The sequence below is a fragment of the Nesoenas mayeri genome (assembly GCF_963082525.1).
Source record: "Nesoenas mayeri genome assembly, chromosome: 3".
Classification (NCBI taxonomy): Eukaryota; Metazoa; Chordata; class Aves; order Columbiformes; family Columbidae; genus Nesoenas; species Nesoenas mayeri.
Genome location: NC_137544.1, coordinates 113,027,623 through 113,054,865, shown reverse-complemented (window position 1 = coordinate 113,054,865; position 27,243 = coordinate 113,027,623). Strand labels below are relative to the sequence as shown.

The 27,243-nt window shown below is 42.4% G+C and overlaps 1 protein-coding gene across 2 annotated transcripts in view; it reads right to left on the bottom strand.

The window, feature by feature from the left end:
- The window catches only part of MEIS1 (Meis homeobox 1), a gene marked incomplete at its 3' end in the record, with an annotated part of 108,238 nt that overhangs the window by 14,297 nt on the left and 66,698 nt on the right, over positions 1-27,243 (bottom strand). For both annotated transcript variants that reach the window (XM_080343090.1, XM_080343091.1), the window contains one exon: positions 8,000-8,076. In XM_080343090.1, the coding sequence (XP_080199216.1) occupies positions 8,000-8,076 (77 nt within the window). The remainder of the gene's footprint in view (positions 1-7,999; positions 8,077-27,243) is intronic.

Sequence of the window (27,243 nt, the reverse complement as noted above, 5' to 3'; positions counted from 1 at the left end):
CTCTCACTAAAGAGAAACCAAGCCATGAGAATTTTATTTACAGGAGATGGCACAGAGCCCTCTACTTGCTTGCAACACAGAATTCCCACAATACAATAGCGTCCTGGATGCGTTTTTATAAAGCCAAACTGTTTGAGACAATGCACACCTGAATCTCACCCTTTTAAAATAAAAAGTAGCAACCTGGTCCCTGCCCTGATCCTGCACAGCAAAGGAGTAGAGAAAAGAGCAAGCAGAGAATGTTTGCATGTTTGCATTGTGCCTTTTCATCTTATCTCCCTGACACCTGACAGAGCATTCATTACAGAATATTAATGCATCGACTAAAAAAAAGTTTGTCAGGAACAAAACCACCCCAGCGCAGGATGTAAGGCCCAAGGGAAAACAGGATATTTTTGGCTGTGTATTAACTTCTTGAGTGATGAGCACCTTTTGTTAGTCAAGAAGGTAAAACCCATGCACACCGTATGATGCTCTGCAGTGGGAACCAACCTTTCTCCCTCTCAAAGAAGCATCTGTGTGAATAAAATAACACCAGATACTTTATTTGCTCAGTGCTCAGGGTGCCACTAATTAGTCTGTCAGTTCATGCAAAACGATCCTGCGTTTGCTCTTGAAATAAATGGTGTTTCCTCTGCTGGTTTTGCCTGGCCTGAACCCAAGGGATGTCAGAGCAGTGGTTAGGGGAAACATCCTCCCTTGGTGCTCCTGGATGGGGTGACCCCTGTTTTGGGGCAGTTTGAGGAGAGTGGAGACTACCAGGTGAACACCTTCCTCTGCTCCACCTGAAGTCCTGCAGGCCGAGAGCAGCTTTGCCCCAAAAAACCTCTTTATCCACTTCTTCTGAGCATCTGCCTCCTTTGGAAAAACACCCGTGTTTTGTGCCAAAACCGCATCGCTACTCCTTAGATCCGCTCACCGAAACCAAATCCAGCATGTTTAAGCTACTGCGCTGTATTTTTAAATGGCTTTACTGAACTAAAAAAAAATACCAGCCTAAAATCTGGTGATACAAGAGTACCTGATGGCTCTAAATTCACAACTCTTCCCCCTGCAAGCTATTTGCTCAGCTTTTCTAATAATACCTTGGCTGCCTGGCAGCAATCCAGGGCTGTCTGAGGCAATATGCAAGCTAAACATTTTTTCGTCTGATTTCAATATTTTCTTATGAGTAACTATACAGGATTTTACCTAGTGAGTATTCCTGATTGCTGTAATTTAAGAACAGAGAAATAGACTGCAGATGTAATATTATTATTACAATTGGCATTCGGGGTGAAAGGTATAACAATTAGCTGAGACTTAGTGAAAACATAAATGTAAAAATCTACTTGAAAAGCCCAGCACATGGTACTTTTAGAACAGCTAATTTATCGCACGTATTCCAAATTGCTCGAAGAGTATAACAATTCACCCAGCGAGATGCTTTTTACAACAGTTTTCTTGGGGGTTTGTGTTTGAGGTGGAGGGCGGGAAAGCGTGGATGATTTTCTTGTCGCACACACCTACTGTCTTATTTTACACTGGAATAGCAAACAATATATACTTGTTAAACCTGAAACATACATTCTTTCTTATTTCAATTTTCTCCTGTTTCTCCATGTATTCCCATTAATAAAACAGTGTTTAAATAACATACGTATACATATTCTTGAATCACATAAAGAAGAAAAGTAAATAGTTTCCAAAATCCGATGGTTAAGTTTGTATTGCTGAAGCTGAGAGGATAATTTGTGAATGTTTTAAGATTTACAAGTAAATAAGTACTTGTATTTACTGTATCTGATTACTGAGAAAAGTATTTGTTATGTTCTTACACAGATTCAAATTGCATCTTGACCTTTTCTCATTTAATCTGTTTACTGCAACAAAAGCAGTAATAGATACATCTGAAAACAAGCAGATCTTTTACTTGCCTAGGACTAAAAACCCTTGAGTGCAACATGCTCTGCAAAGCAGCAAACGGAACAGCTTGCCTGGTTTTTGTAGCCTGTGATCTGGTAGAGCAGCAGGGGTGAAAATCCAGCTCTACGTGTAGGACCAGCACCTGCTTTTGCTATGCTCCCTCCCTGCCCATCTCCTCCCCCAATTACACCCTAAAAATAGTGCTCAAGTGGGACTAAAGCGGAGTGCTGGTCATGTGCTGGCCTTTTGCTCGGGGTGAGTATCACCCTCAGCGAAGGAACTGAGCGAAGCTGAAGTCGATGCTTAACACTCAGCCCCATGAAGGAGCCTGTCCATGCCCACCAAGGGGCTGGTGTGGGGCTTAAAGAATGAGAATCAGAGGACATTATTACTCGGATTTTGGGGTGTTTCAGGTGTGCTTTATATGCGCTAAACCCCAGGCATGCTATGGTAAAAAAAAAATAAAATATCTCAGCTGGAAAACAGCCTGGGACTATTTTGTAAAAGGTGGCAAGGTGGAGAGCCATGCAGCTGCTCCTCCTTCCCCTCCACGTCTGCGGAGGGGCGGGCAGGGGTTTTCTGCATCTGCCCCCATCTGTATTCTCCCATACGCCCCATCAGCATCCCACATCTGCCCTATCTCCATCCTTCCACCTGCCCCATGAGTGTCCGTCCCCATCTGCATCCCTCCATCCACCCCATCAGCGGCCCCCCATCTGCAGCCCTCCATTTGCATCTCCCATCTGCCCCATGAGCATCTTCCCCCCACATGCCCCCATCTGCAACTCCCAATTTGCATTCCCCCATCTGCTCCATCTCTAACCCCACCATCTGCAAGCCAGGCCAAGTAAGACCTGCAAGCAGACAGGAAGGACACCCCTCGCTGTGGTGTTCCCCATTCATTGCTGGGTTCTGGGGTGCAATCCCCCATGAGAAGTGCAAAATCATCCCATCCCCGCCATGCCACCCATGCCACGGCAAAGCGCTTCATCCCCTGCCCCATGCAACTACAGAGCAAAGAAACAGAGGTATGAGAAAATTTCCTGCTGGAGAGGAGCTGTGATGGGGCTAAAAGTATTTCTGGGTGTCTATGCCCTCAAGTGGCTCTGCTACTACACACAGTAAAGTGGTCTGGTCTGTCTATCACAAACCCATCTCAGATTTTTCACATTCATCTTCAGGTTGGTCTCAGAGCCTTTTTTAAAGTTAGTCCTTACAAAGTTTCAGCAAAATAACTTCAGCTGTCTCCAAGAATGAGATTAGGGAAATTTACATTATTTGTTCATTTTTTCCAGTGTGTTTGGTTGGGATTGTTTGTTTTTTTTTTTCTCAAGCCTAGAAAATTATACACAAAAGTGACATTTAAAGAAGCCCAGGTCATAAAATCAAGAACTCAAGAGTTAGGAAACTGTATCAGTAGAGCTGCTTGCACCCTATTCTTTAAACTGCTTTATAAACAGACAGTTTAGTTACCATCTCACAGTACAATTTTTGATAGGGTCCAATGCCTCATCCAGCTCAATGATGGGCACTATAAGGTAGAAAAATTCATTTCTCCAGGAAATAAACTTCATCAAAGTTGAGTGAGTAAAGCAGCAAATGGCAAGAAAAGCAAAGCAGTCCTGGTTGAAGCAGCTGAACACTGCACTGGAGAAGAGAATTCAGCTCTACTGCTTCAGCCTTCAACTGCTTGGGAGCTACTGCGTAAATCATCAAAACCAAACTTTTCACCAGCAGTTACTGATTTCTCGCATCTCTTCTCGCTACCCAACACCGGAGGTTGGCAATGTAAGACTTCAAGGCACTAAAACCAAGAGATTTTCCACTGAAAATGGTGGTTGTGCTAGACCTGGACCTCCCTGAACCTCAGTTCTTCACCTGTGAACCAGGACAACCCTATTTTCTCTTTGCAGGGAGCTGTAAAAGCATCATGCAGACCAACAACCTTGTATGCACATACAGGCAAGTGGAGGTCAGGGGAGGACTTGGGTGTTACAGCAGTAAGTGCCATTGGAAAGCCTAGCAGTAATTATTAATTCAATTTTCAAGCACGGTTTGAATACAACTCAACAAACGAAGCACTGAAGAATGAGCATAAGATAAAATATTGACTAGCTGCTCCATCATTGTCTGGTCTGTGCCCTAGATAACACAAGGGTACTTTGGGAAAAGCAAAATGGAAGCACCTAATAAAAGGCTTGAGCATTAAGAATTTGAATGTTTAAGATCATTATAATGCAGTTGTATGCACTTCTGTGTAGAGAGATAGTCACATATGGATATGTGCATACAGAAAGGTTATACAGGCACATCATTCTACAAGTACACAAACATTTGTCTGTGTGTACCTAGACTTTCCCAAAACATAAACAAGCATCTGACACCTAATGCAGCGTTTGATGAGAATTGCTCTCTCTTCTTGGTAGAGCACCACCACTAATTATTTACCGTTAGTTCTTAACGGGAAGAGATTCAGCTGGGACGTAGTCAACAAGAAAACTGTATAGATGGTTCAATATTGCCTGGCTGGCTCTCAGCTGAGGTAAGAAGTGATTGTATCACACCTCCTGGGTATTTCAGTCACGGTTTTTATCACAGGGGAAAAGCACCTTATTAACCTGCACTTGGTCAGGTCCCTTCAGTGTCCATATATGCAATGTTATCAAAATCATACAAGTGCCCCTTCTAGTTCACATCACCATGCTTCGAATCCTAAACTGCTGCGAGGTTAAACAACCAACAAGACAGAAACCTGAAGGGTTCATCTAGGCTAAAGACGTCTTGAACTCTGCTACCTTCTTACCTGCCACAGATTTTTGCTTTTTGCAACAGGGTAAGGGCTCCCTCTTCCCACAATAGAAACATCCCACCGTGGCAAAAAGATGGTCCTATCAGAGAATGTTGGTGATTTGCAAGGAAAACCGTTGCGTGTGAAAAAAACAGAAAAAAATCTTCTGTGTGGACTATTTCATTACTTTAAAAAAACCACAACAAAATAACCCAAGGAAAAAGGTCAAGTTAAAACTGTGGTATTTTTAAAGACGTGCCCTACCACTGATACGTTTTCTGGCACATCTCGCATCATCACCCCACTCCTGTGACTCCTCAGCCATCAATAGGAATTGTGTGCATCAGCCTGGGGAGCCCAAACACCGGGCAGACCGTATGTGAAAAGCATGGTGTTTTTCGCTATGGCAGAGAACTGAAGTATGCAACCAGCACATACTGTAAAGGCATTCAAAATATGACAAAAAAATCTGTTCAAATGCTTTCAATCTGCAGAAAACAAATGCTCTCTTCACTGACTGCTCTGTGGCAAACTTCAAATTCCATCCAGAAAATCCAGCATTCCCAGTCTGGGCTAACGACCATGCTACCAGACATGAGTTTATGTTTTTCATGCACATTTCATGTATTCCCACATGCTGTGTTGCTGCCAATAATTTATGACTGATCTGCACCCAGCTTGCCCTTCAGCATTTTATTTAATCTCTGCAACAGTGATTTACAATGACTCATCATTAATACAAAAATGTACATGTGTGTTAACAAGTTTGGAAGAATCTGAGGAGGAAGGCAAAATTTTTTGCAAGTCGTGGCTGAATGACTTATGAGGCCTCTTAAAGGAAGGAAAAGTTAACCAGAAATGATACATTAGCTCTTCCCTGCAGCAAACGATTTAGGCAAAAAGAGTTTCTTCTCCTGCACACTGACTTAGAAGAAAAGGGATGGAGGAAAATGCTGGGAGAGGGTTGCTCACATCCCCAGATTTGGGAAGGGATAAGTAGCTCATCACTCATGGCACAGCTGGATGTTCCCTAAGGATGCCCGAGTGTGTGTGTGTGTGCAACCTGCACACTCAGCCACGGCCTCACAGCCTCCTCATTCCTTAGCATCCATGACAAAAAGCAGGGGCTGAATTACCCTATTTTGGCATCTCTGCCCACCACATTCAGATATCTGTTATTTAGAAAAGCCCTGACCGGCTCTACAGTGTTAAATCCTCACTGGGCTGGGAAGGGGAATTGCCTCAATAATTTATACAATTGTAACACCACAGCAGAATTACCAAACTAGCTCAAGCAGAGGAAGCCTGCCCTACATCCACAAGACTTCAGTTATAATGTATTTTGACCTACTTTTTTTTTCCTTGCACATAAGGAACTTATAAAAACACATCTGACACAAAGCCAAAGTATAAACTCCTCAAACTCGAGGCAAGATGGGTACAGAAAACACCCTGTGAAGCCACTTGGGCAAAATTCCACCAGCTTTAGTTCAAAGCATCCCACGTTCATCATCTCAAAAATTTTCTTCAATGGAACATCCTAAACTGACGTAGTTGCCCACACCGAACCCTATGCTCCCAGACCCCTCGGAAACAGCACACGCTCGCTCCTCCCATCATTAAATAAGACCCCTGACGAACATGCACAGCTTCTCGACTGGCCAAAGCACCTATCGTTAAACTGAGGGACAACCATATAAATTGGGGTATCACCTGGATGAACGTTGGAGGACGTAAAGCTGAAACAAACACTAATTATTCCTGGCTGAGCCAAAATACCACAGGTTACGTTTCTTTATAACACATATTTTATGTTTAGCGCCTTTTATTCCTCCATTTTAAAGTAAGTATCTTGCAAGCATACTTCGCATAGACTAAGTATTTGGTATTTTCCTTTTATTCAGTGTCTTAAAGGGCTTCAAAAAATTGATCTCCCAGAGCTGCTGTGGGGGTCACAGAAATTGATAACCCTTACAAGCTATGCTTATGTGAGCCCGCCTGCGTCTCCCAGATAGTGCACTTTGTAAATTAATCCTCCAAAGGCAAATATATTGTAAGTAGCTTGTTATCTCTAAAGTACTAAATTGAAGAATACATGGGATTATATTGACAGAAATTACATTTTCTGTAATGGGGTTTAATATATCTGAAATCTCTCCCATAGGCTCCTACTCTCTCTGAGAGAGGAGGGTTTGTTAATGTAGGTGCAATGGACATCAAGACCAAATTCATTCACTAAAATGGATTAGGCCATGTAATCAGAGCTTCAGTAATATTAATCTCTGACACTTATTGAACAGAAAAAAACCACTTTTGTCTGCAAACTGGCATTCCTCCCTCTCTTTTCGCCAGCAGGCTCACCATTTGCCTTGGCCATTTTCTGGGTATTACTTCAAAGAGGATAAGGTTTCCTATCATAAACACTAATCTAAAAATATTGGGACAATTAATTAGATACACTTAGTTTTACAAGGTATTAGATTGCAATACACTTCAAGTATGACACTTGTTCTGGAATAGTGGGAGGAACCTGCATTTTGATGCAGTAACAAAGGGTAATAAATCAAACTTTTTTTAAAGAGTTTGCTGTTGTGTTTTTATACTTAAATTATGAGTAACTTTCACTGGTTGCCTTCACCATGCCCTGGACAGTTAGCAATCCCAAATCCTCTGCAGAAATAGCACAGATCCTGATTTCCTTCAAACAAATCCCTAGTGCAACAGATCAGGGGTTCCAGCAACGCTTAGCTGAACAAATAAAACCGCTCCACTGTACTTCAGCAGCTACGAACCAGATTGTCCTCAAAGTTCATTCAAGACTTCAAAAATTGCACTTTTTAAACCCATAAAGAGAGAGGACATCAGTCAAAAGGAAAACTCCCACTAACAACATCAAAAAAAGCATGACAGCAGCCCAAATCAACAATACAATCTGCAGAAATGGGGCCAACTGCCCCTTTTTTTCACCCAACATCTCAACTTCTTCCAAGACCAAAGTTCTCAAAATGGATGTGGCTTTCTATTGCAGAAGACACTTCCTCAGTCAGAAGTGGGGTTGGTACCCAAATACAAATACACTGAAATCTGCTCACTGAAAAAGTGATGGGAAAATAAATATCACGTGTTTTCCGCAATAGAACACCTCTGAGTTCCCATAATTGAAACCACTCCCACAGCGATATCACTTTTGCATCAATAAACTGCTGAGGGGGGGAGCAGATAACAGCAAGGTGTGTCCTCAAAAATGCAAAGCATTAGCCGGAGGGTGCCAGCGGCCGTATAGAAACACTAAGGAAAATTACTTACCAATTGTTCACTTGAAGTATAGTGAGCCCTGTGTCTTGTGCCAACTGCTTTTTCTGTTCTTCTGAAGGGTAAGGGTGCTACAAGACACCAAAATAAATATATACATTTAAAACAATGCTTTTTTGGGCCTATTTTTTTTTTAATTAAAAAAAAAGACCAAACAAAACACAAAAAACCCCCAGAAGCACAACATCTATTATTGAAAGGTGAAAATGCTGAGGTGTGTCACTCGTTTATAATTATTAATGGGCTACTACATCACTTAATTAATGGCAGTAAAAGACAAGCCAATTATAAAGATTAGTGAAGTGGAGAAATAACTGCTTAGGATACTGGCAGTACCTTGATACTCAAGAAGGATATTTGTTGCATTAGCTGGAAGTTTTTGCACTTGTCTCAAATGACCAATTAAGAGTCAGATCACTTGGTTTTTTTTAATGTATTTCACAGAACAATAAAGAATGTGATAAAGCACTTTGCTGTAAAAATAAAACAAGCTGATGTTTTCTGAGATAGTGAAGACAAATCTTGCCAGTGCCCCAAAATCATTTGCAAATAAGATCAGCATCCCCAACATAAACAAATGCCTGGGTTTTGAACACAGGCCAACACAAGGTCAATGATCAGCACATTTTTGCCTGACATTAACATAGCTGGGCTGCACTAATCCTAAGAGACAGAAAATAAATACTGGTTTAATTGAAGATAATGTTAAAATTAAATCATAAGTTTCTTGTGAGAACTTGATTGCTTTCTCAGAAAATTTGCTTTTGCATGAATACACATTGCTTAATAAATCAACAGCAAAAACCACATCCAAGTCTGAAATTTGGAAATGACATTAGCAATATCGTTTCTGTCCTTTCTCCCCATGTAAAAATGCCACTGTCCCAAAAGGAAATGGCTAAATATTGCAAACATAACAATTCCCAGGCAAAACTCTGTTTTAAAGATCTGGCTCAGCTCCTAACCTGGACACCCAAGTCTCAGTACCCATGGGATTCAGATCTGGTCTCCTGCAAGGTTCTTAATAACGTTTCAGTAAAGATAATTTGGTACAACTGGTTAGACCTATGCCAACAACCCCTTTAGCAGTTGGTTGTCACTGTTATACACATAGCCCTTTTTTTTTTTTCCCCCTGAAACATTCCCATATTCTTTGGATGTAATCTTCAGCCTGATATTACACAAGATGTAAACTGAAACCTTGTAAAGTGTAAGAATTTAAAACCTCATAAAATTCCGCAATGTTATTGGTATCGTAACTATTTAGCAGATTTTATATATTCTTGTAAACAGCATAATCTGACATCTAATAGCTGTGTTACATGGCTGCCTCACTTCATTTTACCAAATAGGGGGGTTTGTTGTAACTCTGGTAACTTCCCCTTGCCCAACGTGCCCATTTCAAAGACCAGTGCCATGGCCACCAGCTCCAAAAGTAGTTTGCTTAGTTCTTTTTTCCCCCCCAAAAATGGTGGGGACTTGCCATTCTTTTAAAATACTGTTTTCTTGACAGTAAGCCCACAGATAACCTGGACACCTGTAAACTACCCCCTGTATTTTCTCCATGTATAGAAAACAGCTCCAGAATTGCAATGTGGAGGACACAGAGAAGGGGATTTTACTTATTTTTTAAATGGGTAATTTGCATTTTACACACGCAAAAATATAGCATGAATTTTATTGTCCACATTATACACACATTCATCCACAACACAGTCACACTTGACTTATGTCCATCTATCTGAACATAATATTTTGCATCTCTTAAAAGAAAAACCCTACATAGATGATCTGTAACATTTTCAGCTTTATAGCTTACTTCCCATTCCATTACTTTGCTATCAAGCAAAGACAAAATTATTCTTTTTTTTCTTATTTCGCTTTGCCACCTTACATGTGATCTAATTTTAAGTAATTGAACAAACTGTGTCTAATTTCATGCAGCAAGCAATAATTACTAGAAAGCCTCTAGCTATTGGAATTGAGAACTCTGTCTCCATTAAGCAATTTTCAATTGTTCTGGACTTTTTTTTCCAAATAGACAAGACTGGATAAAATTAGCCATCAAAATAATAAAGTCACTGTAAAAATAATTGCATCAAAAATCCCAACCCCCAAATTCCTCGAATTGTGGTATGTTTAAGGTCATCTGATTTTTCCTTCATAGCCTAGCACAGCATAAACTTTTAATTTCATGATAAATCTATAATTGCCATAATCACATGACAGTCAGGACTTCATGTAGCTAATCCCTCTTAGCTAAAGGTTCATAATGCGGCAGGCTTTTTAACTATGATTCAGTGCGGTTTAAAATGCCTTAAACGCTGGGCATCCTTATTATATAAGCTTTATGTGGATCGTACGAGTTGTTCCTTTGTAGGCAACCCCCCCCCCCCCCCCAAAAAAAATAATAAAAATGACTTGACAAAGAATCAGCATGCCACAGGCTAGGCTGCTATAAAAACATTCAAAGCCTTGTTGCATTCCCACCCACAGGGCTAGGAAGGCCTGTGCTACAGGCAAAGGCAGACATCACATTGCAACAGAGAGAAAAGGGGAAACCCTGAGAACTGCCATTTTATGAAGAAATAGGAAATTCAGTTGAAACTGTTGCTGTTGGTCTTTAGTTCAACCGCGTGAGAATGACAGGTGCCTTCCAATAGCTTTCTAAGAGTTGTTTAAAGGGATAAAGACATATGCACAGAGGTATGTTTATATATATTTGCATATATGTATATTTTACTTGTGTGTATAAAATACACATATATACATAAATATACATATTCCAGTTAAATGGTTTAGTTTTAGGTAGTTCTGCGATGAGCAGGGTGTTGGACTTGATAATCCTTAGAGGTCCCTTTCAACTTGAGATATTCTGTGATTTCATGAAATAAAGATATATACGTATATATGGAAGTGCATGGCTAAAAACAACACACTGACTCCAGTTGGCCAGTCCACCTATCACTCTGGATCACTTTGGGATATCAAAGCAAATTGTACCACTGTTCCCTAAACAGTGACTTGAGACCTTTACTTTGTTGTGTACATTAGCTCCTACCATTATCTCTTAAAAGCTTAATTATTTGCAAACAATTGATTAAGATGGGAATTGGAAAAAAGAGACGTCGGACCACCGGGAGAGCTGCAATGCATTAGGAAAGCAAACAGAATTACCTTCAGGTCTTATAATCAGAATTAACGATTGGGACCCGTACGCGAGGCAGCGCGAGAAGCTGTAACGCTCTCGCTGGAGTGTTTTCCATTTGATCTGCATTAACACCTCGAGTGAAAGCCATAAAACAGTGATTACAGATGGGAAGGCTGACCCTCCTTCCCAGAACCAGCCCAGCTTGCGTATACTGGAAGACTGCAGACAGGCTTTCTTGCCAAGGCCAGAGGAAAAGAGCAAATCCAAGGGGAGGAGGGGGGGATAAGAAATAGGTAGGAAGCAGACAGGTTAAAAAACAACAAAAAAAGAAGGCATTTGAACGAGTAAAGCTCACAAGAGATAAGGACTCTGAATCTGGCTCTGGTATTTTCTGATCACGCCTGCTGCTGCTGCTACAGCACTACAGAGCAGCATCCACCGAACGGTATGAGACCCAATGCTTTTCCCTTCCCATAAATCTAGTGCTGAAATGCGGATTGTTTGGCACCATTAATGTGTTTTTGAGGCTCTGTGGTATTACTTTTAATAATGACTTAGTACAGAAAGTGATTGCTTAATAACACCATCAAAGTCTGCATGCAAATGAAAATTATCCCTGGGGGATTCGCCCAGGGTAATATGAACAGTTAAGGAACATTTGAAAAGGTAAAAATAACTATGCAAAATATGAGTCAGAGCAGTCGTTTTAGCAGTAACAAAGAAATCAAAGTGACAGAGAGAAAAATGTAGCTTTCCATCATATTCTCTCATCACTGTTTTATGAATGGTATTTAGAGAGCAGAAGTCTTAATAAAAGCCCCTTTTTAATGCAGCCGAGATAATTTTTAGCAAAACAAACAACAAGAGTTTTGTTTTGGGGTTTTTTTTAACCACCTTCGACTATAGCTGGTGGGTCAAGCAGTACACACAGATGGAAAGCATCCAAATTTGTCTCTTAATGATACTCCTTGTCCAAATGTACTCCTTTCCTCGAATTTTCCACTCCAGGCTGCAAATGCTGGATGCCAGGACAGTGACAGACTTAATCTTATCTGTAGCCCAGTATCAACAACACTCCCTCCCTCTCTGCCTTGCCCACCGCAGCAGTGCATTGTAATGGTGACAGAAAAAATACATGAAAATAATCCTACCCAGATCTTACTGCTGAGATAAAGAGAGGCAAACCCACCCCTTCTCACCACCCCCCCCCCCCCACCCCAAATTACTAATTCCTCATGGCACCGAATCTCCTCGATACTGACACCGCCAACCAGCCCCACCACCGCACGGAGGCAGGAGCCATCCCCGAGCAAAAAGTCGGACGTTACGTTATAAGGATGTCGTGGCAACCGTCCAGCGTCGCCCTTATCGCGGCAGCGCTGTCGCTTGGCTGACCGCACCGGGAGAACCATTTCGGAAGTCCTTTTATCCCCTTCCTCCAGCCCTCTGCCTCCTCCTGAGCTCAGCCTAATGCACCCAGGAGAGATGACCTTGAGCTAAACTCTGGTAGGTGATGGAGAGAAACTACCCCCTTCTCCCCTCACCCCCAATGTATGCCCTCAGGAGTGTCTATTAACTGCTTTCTAACCTCAAAATAAAAAGACAAACCCCTCCAACACTATGATTTTGTTGCTTCTGAAGAGCAACAAAGCCTACACCTAACTCAGTAATCAGAGTAAAGCCCAAGGTTCAGCCCTCCAGTGACACTGCACGTTGGTTTTATGCTGAGCTCTGAATCCTGGCTTTACCCAAACTTATCCCGGGTTCGCTAAGGTGGCAGCGCTGTGGTTTGGGTCTCTCCCCTCCCCCTACCTCCCCCTGCTTTGCGTTTGAACTGTTTACATTAGTGATCAAGTTGATATACGATAAATGATTTTTTTTTAATATCCATAATGCTTTCCTATTGTTTCTCAGCTTTATGAATTAGTTTTACTGTTGCAGTGAATGCTTTTTTTGTCTCCTGACTGCACATTATCAAAGGGACACTTTGTGCCTGCCATTTGCATTACAAAAGCAGTGCATGGTGTAGTCTAAGAACAGAGCTTGAATTTATAGCAGTCAAGTCCTGGATCCTCACACATGCTGGCCTCCAAAAGAATAACAGGGGTTCCTGAATTTGCGAAGTAGCCAAAAAATGGTTGGATCACTATCCATAAAGTCACAAGATTTCAACCTGCTTTTTTCATCGGCTACCGGCGTATTTAGAAGGAGCGATAAAGAGAACGCGCCGAGCCTCGTTGCTTATTTTGCAGGCTGTGCGAATCGGTTTACAGACCATCCCTGCGACCTGCTTTATATTCAGGCGAGGCTGTAAAAAAGTTGCCAAGTCGAGGAGAGCTGCGCTGTGGGGGGAAAATCAACTCGGAAGCTGCAAACCCGATCCTGTTTATCCCACGGGACCGGCTTGCACGTTGGAGGAAACACTAAACACCAAGAAGGAAGTTGTTTTATTAGAAATGCATCTATGAGGCTGAGAGGAAAAAAAGCCTGTGCAAAGTTTGCACAGTCTTTTCCTTGGCCGAGAGCACTAAGTCAGCCTGATAATGCTGTTGAAGTGTGAGCTGGCTTTGGCATTTAAAACTCCTCGTTGCTTTTTCAGCGCAGCAAGAAAACGCAGTCCATATGACACGGTCATGCTGCAGATAAAGCCAGCCTTTTCCTCTTTCAAAAGAAAATATTTCCTCAACTTACTATAATAGTCTAATATCCCCACAGTAAGATTTCTTTTTCATAGCATTACTGTTAATAAATCCTGCTGCGGCCAGAGTTATTGAACTGCAAACTATGAACGCAAAATCAACAGGCGTGTTCGGTCTTGTAAAGTTAAAAATGTATCAAAATAGGCAAGGTGACAAGATGAAGCATCCTTGTATTGCCACGGCAGAACTATATGCTGCTGCTCAACTTCTGCATCAGCCAAATCCTATGAGATGGGGCTCTGAGACGCTTCCCTTACAAAAGGTTCTGCAGGCTGCTCTGGCAACCCTGCTGAAAAATAAAAGGTGAGGAAAGGAGGCAGAATCTGACTCTCCTAAGGCAAACACAGGGTGTAAAATACAGAGCCAACAGCGCAGAAGTTTTAACATCTGAATGCGTGTTCACAGCACAACCTGATTAAACAGGGGTTGGGCTGGTTTGCAGGCAGGGTGGTGGAAGAGACATTTTATTTGCAGGGGCTTATAAGGGAGAGAAGAGGCACTGGCAACAGTGACAATTTTTAATGAAGGAGTTATGCTGGGGAAAAAAAAATGTTCTGTGCTTCTCTCTTTTTCCCATTTGCCCTTTTGTAAATAATTTTCTTGCAAGAGTTGTCTGCGAACAAGTTTTGGCACTCACTAACATAAATATCCTTTCCAAGGCTGATGGAGAGACATGGTATGGCTCAGGATGCACTGCCAATACTTCTCTGGTGGCCCCATCAAATTATTCATAATGTGAGCACTCATTAAAGAAAAAAAGTTCAGATCATCCCTTGCACAGGATATTACAGAAGTCAGAAAATGGAAAAACCTTTTAACTCATCTAATCCATCCCCTGGCTGCTACAATATTATTCCTTCCATACCATATATTATTACCCACTGCCTTTTCCAGTTGAGCTTTAGCTAGTCCAAGCAATGGTGCTTCTGCTATTTCCTTTTGGAGACACTCTGATAGACCTCAGTGTTTGGAGCTTATTCTGGCTCCCACCAGCTTTCAGCTTAAGTCAAGTCTATGCAGACACTCCCACGCCATACCCGGGTAATTGAGCGGAGCTTTTCCCATGTTAAACATTCCTCTAGTGCCTGTATGTATATGCATACAGAAACACACACAGTGCTTGCACACACATGTTAACTTCTCTTAATATACTTAAGAAGTGGTTTTTTGCTCTATCATCGAGATTATTCGTGCTAATGCGACACGGGCGGTGTACTTTCCCATCCTCTGACCCGTTTTTCTTTATTAGTAGTAGTATTTGGCTCTAACACAGCCTAAAAATAACCAAGGGCAGTGTAATTAAAAGAAAAATTGCATTCAAAAAGATCAGCAAAACTCTCTTCAGCACAGCACATGGCTGAAAACAATGAAATATTACATGCAAGTGACACTGAAGGAAGCGAGGAAATGCATTATCCAATTTCCAACCGTGTTCCAGCTAAAATTCACATTCTTGAAACCCAGATTTTCAGTTAAGCTGGTGTCTTTATCAGGCAGCCTCAGAAAGGCAGGAAGGTGAACCCCAGCCTTTCCTAGATGTGCAGCTTTTGGGAAGGAGTAAAAAAATCCCCGTCCCCGACACGTTAAAGGAAATCCTGACTACCTGATCACTCCACAAAAGCGCTCCTGTTGTTTTTAGAGCTGGCCTAAGACAGATTAGCTCAGGTAAAAATCTTCTAACCAGAAGCCTATTCTCAGCAATAAGTCACCATTCTTATCTACCTCAAGTGACTTTCTAAATAGGTGGGCTCAGAACTAACTCCGCAATCGCTGGGAAACACCAGCGCCCGTGGTTGTAATCTCACAGACCTAAGCCAAAAGCTTTTATTTGTTCTTTCTGCTCTCTTTCTCAGGCTTTCTACAGAGCTCCCTCTGTAAGCAGGGGGTAAAAACGCTCCCCTACTCTACGCACCGGAGTGACCAGGGTGATGGAGGGTTGCTGTATTCAGCCTAGTCCCTTATGTTACCTACAAGCTTCAGGACGGAGCAGAAGCTTTAGGCAGGTTTCCTGGGGTGATAGCACCTTTGGGAGCAGCTACTAAGGAATTTGGGAAGTCTCCTCCCAAGAGCTCAGCCACCTTTTTTTAATGGAGGGACCAAGCAGTTGCATGAAGAGAGTTCGAGGCAACCATCGCGTCAAGGTGTCAGTCTTCAATGCCAAGATGAGGGGCGTTTTACATTTTTACATGCAAACATTTTCTACTTACAAAATAAAAAACAAACAAACAAAAAACCCAAAACCAAAGCACCACCGAGGAAGGAAATGAGAATATAAAGCTGCTATTTTGCAACACTGCTTCGTTGGCATGGGAAGTCCTTGAACAGATGCCCCATCCACCATTAAATATTCACAACATATCCTTGTAAAAGAATAAAGCCCACTCAACTTATAAGCAAGAACACAATGTGTTCTTCATTAAAAAAAGATGCATTTGAAGAACCGGGAAGAAAAAAAATGAGAAGGGAAAAGAAAAAAGAAACAAGCCAGCAAAACATTGCCATTCTTCGAAGAAGCAGAGACTCTTGGAAGTAGTGCGCATTCTCTGGCGTTAATTTTCCCACTTAAATTACAGTGATGCTGTAGCCTCATCTCATTAGAGATCATTGTCCCCAGTAGACAGTTGTGTTTATGGGGGATTCTTGCTGTTCCACACCTGCTGCTCAGGTTGCTATGTGATAAAGCCTGCATACAAACAGCAGTCTTGAGGTTGCTGGACTGCAACTGATGAGCCCAGGCTAATTCAGGGGTGATTATGTAGTTTACTGGACCACTAAACCTCTTTAAGCTTGTAATTACTGCCTATTTGAGTAAAGAACATTCAAAAGCAATTCACTGCATCATGCCTGCCACAGCTGGAAGCAGGCTGCCAGCAGTCTGCAGGGACATTAAAATCTACAGGGACGGAGATTTGAGCACAGCTCGTAGGCACTGACGGCGGCGGCAGCCAAGTGTGTTCACATTCCAGCTCACCTTTTCTGACCAGGCATACTATTAAAGGTGCAATGAAAACTATAGAAAAGCAATAAAGATGACAAATAACGGGACGTAATTGAAAGAACTGCATTTTAATGACTCTCGCCCTCTTCCCTCTCCCCTTGTATTGGAAAAAAAAAAAAAATTAAGCCTTTTTGTCATGACAAGGGAAGGGAAAGAAAAGGCCTTTTGCAAAAGATAAAATGTGCTATGTTGATGTGAGTGTTTCTCTTTTCAAAGTTTGAGGCTTTCCTCATGGTTGCAAGTTTTTAAAAAAGTTTTCTTGTAAAGTAAATGCAGAGTAAGTCTTATTACGTATTGGGCAGCCATGATGATGCAGAGGCATCTTAATCACTGAATTTTGATTAAAACCTCCTCACTGAGTCTTCATGAAACCTTTCAAGAGAAGCTCCAGATCTGGAACACGTAGAAACCCCCTGTCTCACTGCTGCATCATCTACAAGCACCAGAAAATGACAATCACTCTGCAAAACAGCCCAACCAGGGGCAGCTACACACAACTCAAGCACAGGTCCCTACTGTTGAGACAAGAGTGGTTTATTTTTTAATAATAAACTTGTCTTTGATTCAGTTTGACTTTTGAGTTTTGAACCACTTGAGTCCTCCTTTTCAAGTTTGCCCCTGAGCAGGAATTTATTTTAAAAGGTACCTTGGTTTTTGTTAGTTGTTTTGTTTTTTTCATAATTAGCAGCCTTTAGGAGGGGGGTGTGGAGGTAGAAGAGGGACCTATGACACAGAGGTTGGTAATGGGGATTTTTACGAGTGAGTAAACTAAGGTCTGGAGAGGATTGCTCTGGAGAGGATTGCCTGGGAGAGAATGGCACTGGCAAAACAGGGGAAGTTGCCAAAGTCACTGCTGAGCCCCGACACCACGTTGGCTTCACTGGGAGCTCTGAGGAGGTAGCAGCCCCTGCTCCTGTGGCTCAGGTTGAAGAGCTGGGTTCTCGGAGCTCCCCCTTCCTGCAGCTGCCCCACGAACGCTGTCTCCCTGCTATTATACTTCCATGTGTGAGGTCTGCCTCGATGTGCCTAACAAGCTGTCCCTATTAACTAACTGCATGAAATGTACTTTAAAGCCTTGTAGGACCACTTGGAGATCCAGAATTCATCAGCGTCGTTTCCCTGTCCCACTAACAACTGCTGGTGGGGGTGGGGAAAAGCAAAAAATACACAAGGAAAATAAAATAAACCATTGATATTGATGTAATTAATCCTAGGAAAATCTAGGAGACGGGGTTACTTTCTCTCCTCGTCTAATGAATTGACTTGTTTTAAGAAAACAAGGAGATCTCATCTCTAGTAATAATCTCACTATGTATGTAGAGAACGAAATAGAAAAAAACCCCTATGCATGCGTGAGCATGCCACTGTTAACAAACATCAGCTTTTAAAGAGAATATAAAAGCATTCGGGAAGTTTATTCTTAAAAAGCATGTAAATTCCCAGCCACAACAATCCTCCGACTAACCCCATCCAAGCTCCAAAGAGCCACGGGTTTATATGTTATCCAGCCATCACTCTTATTAATATTCATTAGGCAGGTCTACTTGCATTTTCATAAGCTGTGAAGGTGGCAAAAGAAACAATCAGAATTCTTTAACACACAGGCATTATCAATTCAACATCTGCCAAATAGGAGCACATAGAGATCTGAGGTTGAAATTCAAATGCAATTTACCTGGGCTAGAACTGGGCTTCACTTCCCAACACCCTGAAAGCTATTTCAGGCACTCTCATTTTATTCATCCTAGCTTTTACATCCCAAATAAGTTCACTTTCTATTATTTTTACCTTTAAAATAAGAGTCCCTCATAAATTACCTCCTTCATTCCTTAGCTCTAATGAGTTCCCTTATGCTAAAATAGCCCAAGTTCAGTAAGGCTGCATGTATGAATAATTGTTGTGGAGGAGTGAGTGCATCCACCATAATAACACAGCCAAGTTTTAACTCAGTAAACTTGACTAAGCAATGCTGTTTTCTGATTAGAGAATTCATTTATCTACACCCATTTAGTGTGTGAAATCTCTTTGACTGGCGACAGGATGAGGACCTGTGCAGAAATACAGACTTTCTGACCAGGCTGGGTTCAAATTTAACTTCGACAGATGAACTAAGAAGTCTTCAAAAGAAAAAAAACTACCTTAATTAATTATTTACCTTACTTAGCAAATAAACCTGACTGATAATGCTAATGAATTTAAGAATGATATTTACATGTGCAATGACATGCACTAAAAACAGGGTGATTTAGACCTCTTGAGAGCTGCCAAAAAGCATGACCCGATTCTCCCCCAAATCTCCAGATTTAACTCTAAATTAACATGGATTTGCCCACTAGTTCACCACATATTGACTCCTGTTCTTATAAAAACCTCATTAAAAAGGCTTGGATGGTCTCCAAGATGTGGCTCTTCCCTCTTGTCAACCTGCTTGGCCCAAGAAGCCTCCCACATAAAAAATAACCTTTTCCCCCTCAAAGTCAATGCAGCTCTCCATCAGTTTTCTCTGGCTTTCAAAAACCTCTAAAGATGAAACTGCACCTTCCCTCACAGAGGGTTGGGAGGACTGAACTTTGCATTGCAGTGGGAATTTTAATGGAGCGAGGCACTTCCCAGGATTTGGTGTTGGCTGATGCTGGGGGCACAAACCCTGAAATAGCAAACTCGTTTGAGCCTGGGTAACTCTGGATATGGTGATGAGCTGCAGTGAACTCGACCAAGGCCTGGGGTTGCCAAAAGGATGTGTCCTCATCTTTGTAAGGCAAGACCCTCAGTGGGCATCTTCTATGATGGATGGAAGGATGAGATCAGGACAGGGGTTTTTGGAAGGGGATCTTCAAAAATTCACAAAAGACCCCAACCCCAGCCTAAGCATCCCCTCCATCTTCTCCTGCCTGGTCTCCTTCAAGGACCAAGCACATCAAGCACTACACACGTGCAGATATCTCCATAGACACTACCATAACAATCAACATATTTGGCAGCAAAAGCACTGAGATGCCATGTCACTTTCAGCACATTTATGATGTGATGGCCGTTAATAATTCGCGAGGATAGCAACACACAATCAACTAATTTTCTCGATACCAAGCTCAAAATCCCCCTCTCTGCTTCTCCCTCCTTTCTGAACAAAATTCCACGTTTCTTTTAGAAAGACCTAAATGAAAGTAGCTAAAGACCAAAAAAATGTCACCACTAACAAGTCATAGAGTAAGAAAGAGAGACCGGGCACATTTGATCTTGTTCTATACATGAACCTGTCTGACTGCTCCAATTTAAAAAAAAAAGTCACATCATTTTGATGATATGAAATGATGAACTTGACTATTATATGCATATATTTTGTTTAATGGCTTCATTTATTTTAATAACAAAGAGAAACTAGATCTCTACAGATGAAAGCTTTATTTCATGGCTTCAATGCAACTGGGATTTTTAAAATCTGTGATGTTAACCAAAATGTGATAATGGATGTTCTCAAGGGCCCTATTTTATAGCATTTTATGCAGAGCCAAACTATATGCAAGACATTACAAACATGATGTTTAGCCCTATTTTAAGAAAGTAGAACTGACTCCGATGTCAGAGGCCCCTGTAATTGTTTTCCATCTGCTTCTCGTTCCTCTGAACAGTTACTTGTGCAGCAAAGTCTGGCTGTAGAAACATCATGACAAAGGCATTAGATCTGAAGACTTGTTATAAAATTATATTGAAAGGTACTGTTTGTGGGATTTTGGCTGAGAGGGGACAAGAATGATCGCAATGTAACTACTTTACCAACAGAAAGCTGCCTTGAAAGGTCTGTTGACATCCAGAAGAAGAGAGGCACAATAAAAGATGTTAAAAAACCCCCACAAAACCAAAAACCCAACAAAATCCAACTAATTCTGCTACTGTTTTTATGTTAGTTAATTCCTGTGATAGAGGTAATTGGAAACACCTCATCAAACTTGATCACGCTCTCAGTCCTTCTGAAGAACTTCTCATCTACTGCACTTCATTTTTACGTTAGTAGACTGAAAACGTTTGTTTCAGACAATGGTGGCGCTCATGCATACGCATCATTAAGGATGCTCTTGTTTAATACATTCTATACACAAATATACATCTTCACGCACACAGCGGTGTGTGTGCGCATAGGTGGGTCCATGTAGTTTTGCAAACTACACCTTCCACCCTCAAAAGCAGGGACTCGACCACTGTTTTTGGGAAAGCAGCCCAAGATGGCAGCTCATGATTAATGGCTGTATCATCCCTTACTCGGCGGCGGCGAGGCCCCGGGTCTGATCTGCCAAACGTCCCCTTCGTCTGCAGCCAATCAGCAGATGTAAGCACATAGGCCCTGTCAGCTTGACATATCATTCCTACGACAATGTCAACGAGTATTAATGTTCAATTATCTGTCCTAGAAATAACCCTCGCCTTTACGCATTGTGTAACTGGGCGCGTGGCACGGCGGTAATGCGAACGACAAGGGCAGAGATGCCCGCGCTCACCCGCTCGCTGTGAGTTGACTTCCCAACATCGTGATGACATTGCCTCGCGGTAGCGCGTGGACGCCTTCCCCCTCCTTCCTCTCCCCGGTTGTAGTGTTTCTGGGTTTTTTTTCTTTTGTGGAAGGACCTTTCTCTTCCTCTTCGCATGTTGCATGTCACCCATCAGCACTCGGAGATATGCTTGGAAAAGATGTATTTTGATCTCATGCCCATGCAGAACCACGAGGAGTTTGCTTGTTTGCTTGTACGGAGAGCCATCGGCCACCTATCACCTGGCAGCCTCTTTTTATGTCCCATCCTTGGGTATATATATATATCATTTACCATCAAACGCAAATGTCAACAGTGGCTTCTTCCAGGGCTGCATCAAGATCAATTCAACTTCCAGCTGCAGGGCTGGAGCAATTTGTCCAAATGAAACATTACAGCTTCCCTTTGTTAAAGCAAGTTAAAAATAAGAGCCCCAGTAGAGAGATCATTTGAAGAACAAACACAAGCTCATTCCTGGCATCTTTTCCTACTGTTCAAATCTTAAAATTATTGATCAGGCCAAATTCAAATGAGGCTCTTGGAGCAAAAAACCTTACCAAGTATTTTTTCTTTTAAATTAGCTTTATGGTCAAATTACTGCTTGTTCGAATAGGCTGTGATGGAGCTCTCAGGACTTTTTTTTTTTGTTACTATGGCGCAGCTTCCTTGAACTAACATTCAAAGGTTATCGGCTGTAAGTTATGCTTGCTAAGTCTTCTTATACAACTCACAATCAGAGGGAGGGAGTGGGAGGAAGTGGTGTGATAACCAGCGCCAGCTTTGAGATAAAGCCCTCCACCTAATCTCTGTTTATTTAGACAACCATCTAACCGCAGCACCGGGTGGGAAAACAAGCCAGGTGTAGGGCTAAGAGAATTTCTCCTGCCTTATTGTGACTGCATTAGATTTTGAGGCAAAGGGAAGCAAGGTCTTTTTTTTTTTTTACTCCTGAGATAACTCTGAAAATTTTAATAATCCCAAAGTTTGAGGTTTTGATGTTTGGATTTGCTCAGCTAGCCAGGCTTTTTTGCTTTGTTTTGTTGGGAGAGGAGGTGATGGCAACAAAACACATTTTATTCTGTGCTTCTGTATTTCTGGAGGCTTTGGAGGAAAGGTTTGCCATGGCACATTTAAGAACGAAGATCCTGCATTGAAACATTTCCCACCAGAGGGGATTCAGAGTGTTTGGAACAAATATGACACATTGTGGGAGCAACCTGGAGCAAACTGAGTAGCGTGTGACAAATATTTCACCCTAAGGAGCCGACAGCAGCTCGGGCACCCAGCACACCTCCGCAGCACCGGTGCTGTAGCTGCTTTTCCAGTGCTAGAAGCTGCTTTTCCAGCACGGGTGCCAAAATAGAAAAGCTCTTGCAGGTCAGGCCACAAGAAGCAGCACCATAAGGCGTCTGGCTGGAGGATATACTCACTGAGCCTCCCTCCAGCTTCAGCAGCAACACCAAACTGCAGTGGGAAGCCTGCACGTCAGCTGATGGCTCTATTTCTCCTGCCATACGAGCCTCAAATTGCCTCCGACATATTCAAACTCGTTTTTCCCCCCTTTTCTTCCCCCTCTGATAATTCACCCCACCATTTACTCAATCATTTTAGGTAGAGAGAAGTGATGAATGTTGCTGAGTGCCAGTTTTTTTGGTGCAAGATGAATAACCCCAAGGAGCAACTTAGACCGAGTCCCAGGCTCCTGTCAGCCCTATAATTGATGATGTTTTCACTGTAAGGGGTGGGGACTGGGACACATTAAGGCTCAATAGGGGAAGTAAACTGAGTGAATTGACTCAGCAACTATGCCTTTTACCACGGCTTCTAATAAGGATAAGCTGATTACTGCCAAATGTACTTTAACATCACAGGGAGGAGGGAAAAAACTAAATCGATCAGCTCCAAGGAAATAAATGCCATACCAGAAGTTTTTTAAAAAGCAAACTTTTATATTCAAAAGTGTGGGAGCGTGTTTCAGCAGCATATAGCTGCTTCTTTCCAAGTTGCCATTTGCCGCTAAACCAAAAACGAGTTTGCAGCCCTAAAATGCATCCTAAAGATGAATGCTGCAAACTGATTGCTACAAAGTCAACACACCTTTTTTTCCTAATCTCGCTCTCAAATGACTTGGATAACAAAGAGGTGCACGGCGATGCTCGAGCTGCATTTCAAATTCCGACTTTATGTCAGCATCTTTTTACAGTGACTGGGAGAGCGGATGCTCCACTCCTGCGCCAGGCGGTGGGGGAAGGCGAGCGGGCGGTCGCCCAGGTTGCCAGGGGTGACTACGGAGCTGACAGCCCTGGGATCCAGCAAAACTCGCCCTGACTGATGGCTTCTGGGTTCCCGCTGACCTTTGATCCCTTCTGGTTTGGCTGGGAACAAAAGAGCCTGTTCACCGGGGCCCCTCACACGTATATTTAACAAAAGCGGTCATCGCCTAAACTCTGATTAATATGTTTGCTTTACGTGTGGCAGGAGGACGACCATGGCCGTCCCATGCCACCACGCAGGTAAGCGCCAGGCTGTAAAAACACAATATATCCTAGCTTGTGTGCCACACAAAATAAATCAAGAAAAGCCACCATGAGGCACATAAAAATGACTACAACAGGTAAAGACAATTTTTGTCGCCGACGCAGGAAGTTGCTGAGGCTTGTAATGGCACCAGGAGCAATTTCCCCGTATACCCTAAAACCTGCATGGAGTTTCTGTCATTAGAGATTTGGTGCAGCTCTGACACCGAGGGCCATCAGCAGCTTGAACATGCTGCCAAAAAGATGCTGCCGGCTACGGCAACCATGGAGGATGCTGTCCGACCCTTAGCGGCAACTTTCATCACCGCGTATTGTCACCATAGCAATGCAGCTGGATGCAGGCAAATGACAAGGGTCTGTCATCACTCAGCCCTGGCCTGACAGCCTTCAGCACCAGTCGCTCTCATCTAGTCTAAATACACAAATACATCCTCAATGGGCCCAAAAGTAATAATCTGCCCTTCTGCAATGTCATCGTTTTGCCAGCACTCCCAGTAGTGGTGTGCAGCCCTTATATCCCGTGGAGATGCTTCGCTTTATTCCCCAGTGAGTTTTCGTGCTTTAGGGAAAAGGAAGGAGAAAAGCCAGGAAGCGGGGTGTCGGAAAGGAGATAGCAGTACCCAAACCTCAAATATCAGAGATAATCAAGAAACAAAGGAAAGGGAAAGGAAAAAGGAAAAAAGGAAAAAGAAAGAAAAAGGAAAAGGGAGAATGGAAAAGAGGGAGAAAGGGAGAAAGGAAGAAAGGGGGAAAGGGGAGAAAAGGAAAAGGGGAGAAAAGGAAAAGGGGAGAAAAGGAAAAGGGGAGAAAAGAAAAAGGGGAAAAGGGGAAAAAATTAGAAGAGGAAAAGGAAAAGGGGAAAGGGGAAAAGGGAAAGGGAAGAAGGGGAAAGGGGAGAAGGGGAAAAGGGGAAAAGAAAAAAGGAAAAGGAGAAAAGGGAAAAAGGAAAAGGGGAAGGAAAAGGGGAAGGGAAAGGGGAAGGGAAAGGGGAAGGGAAAGGGGAAGGGAAAGGGGAAGGGAAAGGGGAAAGGAAAGGGGAAGGGAAAGGGGAAGGGAAAGGGAAAGGGAAAGGGGAAGGGAAAGGGGAAGGGAAAGGGGAAGGGAAAGGGGAAGAGAAAGGGGAAAGAAAAGGGGAAGGGGAAAGGGAAAGGGAAAGGAAAGGGGAAGGGGAAGGGGAAGGGGAAGGGGAAGGGAAAGGGAAAGGGAAAGGAAAATCTGTTGCACAAACGGCAGTAAAACATAAAAATCTTTTGCTTGAAATGGGTACGGTTACACTTTCCATGCAAGGGTGTCAGCAAGGAATAGGTATGTTATTGTGAAAGTCTAAAGCTCCCTTTTAATATTAAACACAGTAGTTGTATATAAATTGCATCCGCTGCTCCCTTCACAGAAACAGACACGTTTGGGGTGAAGTCAGGATAACTGGCAAGGTACACCGGGCTGTCACCAACAGCAAACAGCTGCTCTGCCTTCCCACCAACACCAAAATCAGGGGGCCCAGCTATTTTCACTGTCCTGCCAGAGATGCCACGAAGGGACACTTGGTCTGCTCCTCCCATTGCCTTGGTGAAAGCATGGTGAGAAACGACAGAAATCAGAGGTGGCAATCACTACCTCATGTAGAGCTCATCTGCCTGGTTGGATTAATCACGATGTCTCTATTTTGGGAGAATTTCTGCACGGGGTCAGTTTTTACTCATCCCGCCCATGCAAGTCACCCCTTCCAATCACGGTGCGTGCAGAAGATGGAGAGGAAAATTTGGCGTAGTGGTTACCTTACTTAGCTCATCTCAACCACGCACTTCGTATTTTACTTTGTGTTTAGTCATACAGAATAACCCGATTTAACAGTGAACCTATGTATCACGCAAGCCCCCTCACCATTTAGAAAGCTGCCTTTTAATGATATTTAATTTAGACTCGCTTATATGCTACATTTGCTAGTGAATACAGTCACCACATGACGCTTATTTAACACGTTCGCTGTAACCCCATAGCACGCAACACGCTCACCGGGCCGCGGCAGCCCTGGAAAGACAATTCACTGCTTGAACATTTTTAAACCTGATTTACCGTTCCAGAGAAACAACTACGCAACTAATCTTCCAGGACGAGTGTAACGCTGAAGAACAACTAAACTGAAACGTATAAATTCCATATATACTTAAAAATATTATTGTCTGTAATTTAATATAACAATATTTCTAGGCCTATAACCTTGCACGCAGAGGCAATTTCCCAAGCATTAATACTTAAATGGGTCATATGCACCACATCTGTCATTCTGTCCTGAAGTCTATGAGGCACAACCAAGACTCTGCAAGCCTATTGATTTTTCTAGCATTTGCTTTAATTTACTTAACCATTGAGAAATCCATCAGTACATAAAGGGCAACTGTCCATTACTGCCTCATTTGCAGACATTCTCTCCCCTCATTTTTTTTTGGTAAATATTTCCCCTTAAATCGCTGTGTGTTTACGGTGTAAAAATGAATCCGGAAAGTGCTCACACCTGTTTCTGTTCAGTAACTGCTGCACTGAGGTATATGTAATGTGCTTAAAGATAGAATAAATATCTAGACATTATTACATCTGTGTGCAAAGGGTGGTAAATTAGATCCTAATTACATTAACAGGGATTCTGCCTCCCAGCTTAAATTTTACATGAGCACTCTGTAAAAATCCAAAAGCTCTGCTGTGGTTTCTTTACGAGCTGGTGATTACAGCTACTTCCTATGCGGTCACTAAATATTCTGTTTACAAATAAATGAAGAAGCTTTGAGCCAACTTGCCAGGGTAATAATCCATGTTGTTGTTGTTTTTTCTTCTCTTTTTTTAAATCCTCTAGCAAACCTTTACCACATAAGCATGGCAACAATCAGAAGCCCTGGTTTCATCTAATTACTCTATCACATAATTTCACAAATTGCCTTTTCACTGGGGAGCCAAGTGCAAAACACGCTCACAGTGGGATTTCAGGCAGCAGCTTTCATTTACTACTCATTTCTTGTTAAATTAAACACAAAAACACCAGTTGTGCGAAAGAAGTCAGAAAGAATGCTTGCAAATGAGCCAGACAAGTGTATCTTATATTTATACCATTCGCACAAAATAGCTCATTGGCAAGCTGGATTTTTAATGGCACCATTATCGCCTTTAACCCTTTAAAAGCCCAGTGCCAGGCTGGTAACGGGATCATCCCAACCAAACTCGACCCGGTGAAACGGCACCAGGCGGCACATCAGCTTTATTAGCCGACACGCCATCCACTCATTAATAACCGGCGAGACAAGGCATCATGCTCTGACTTTGTCTCCACATAACCCCTCC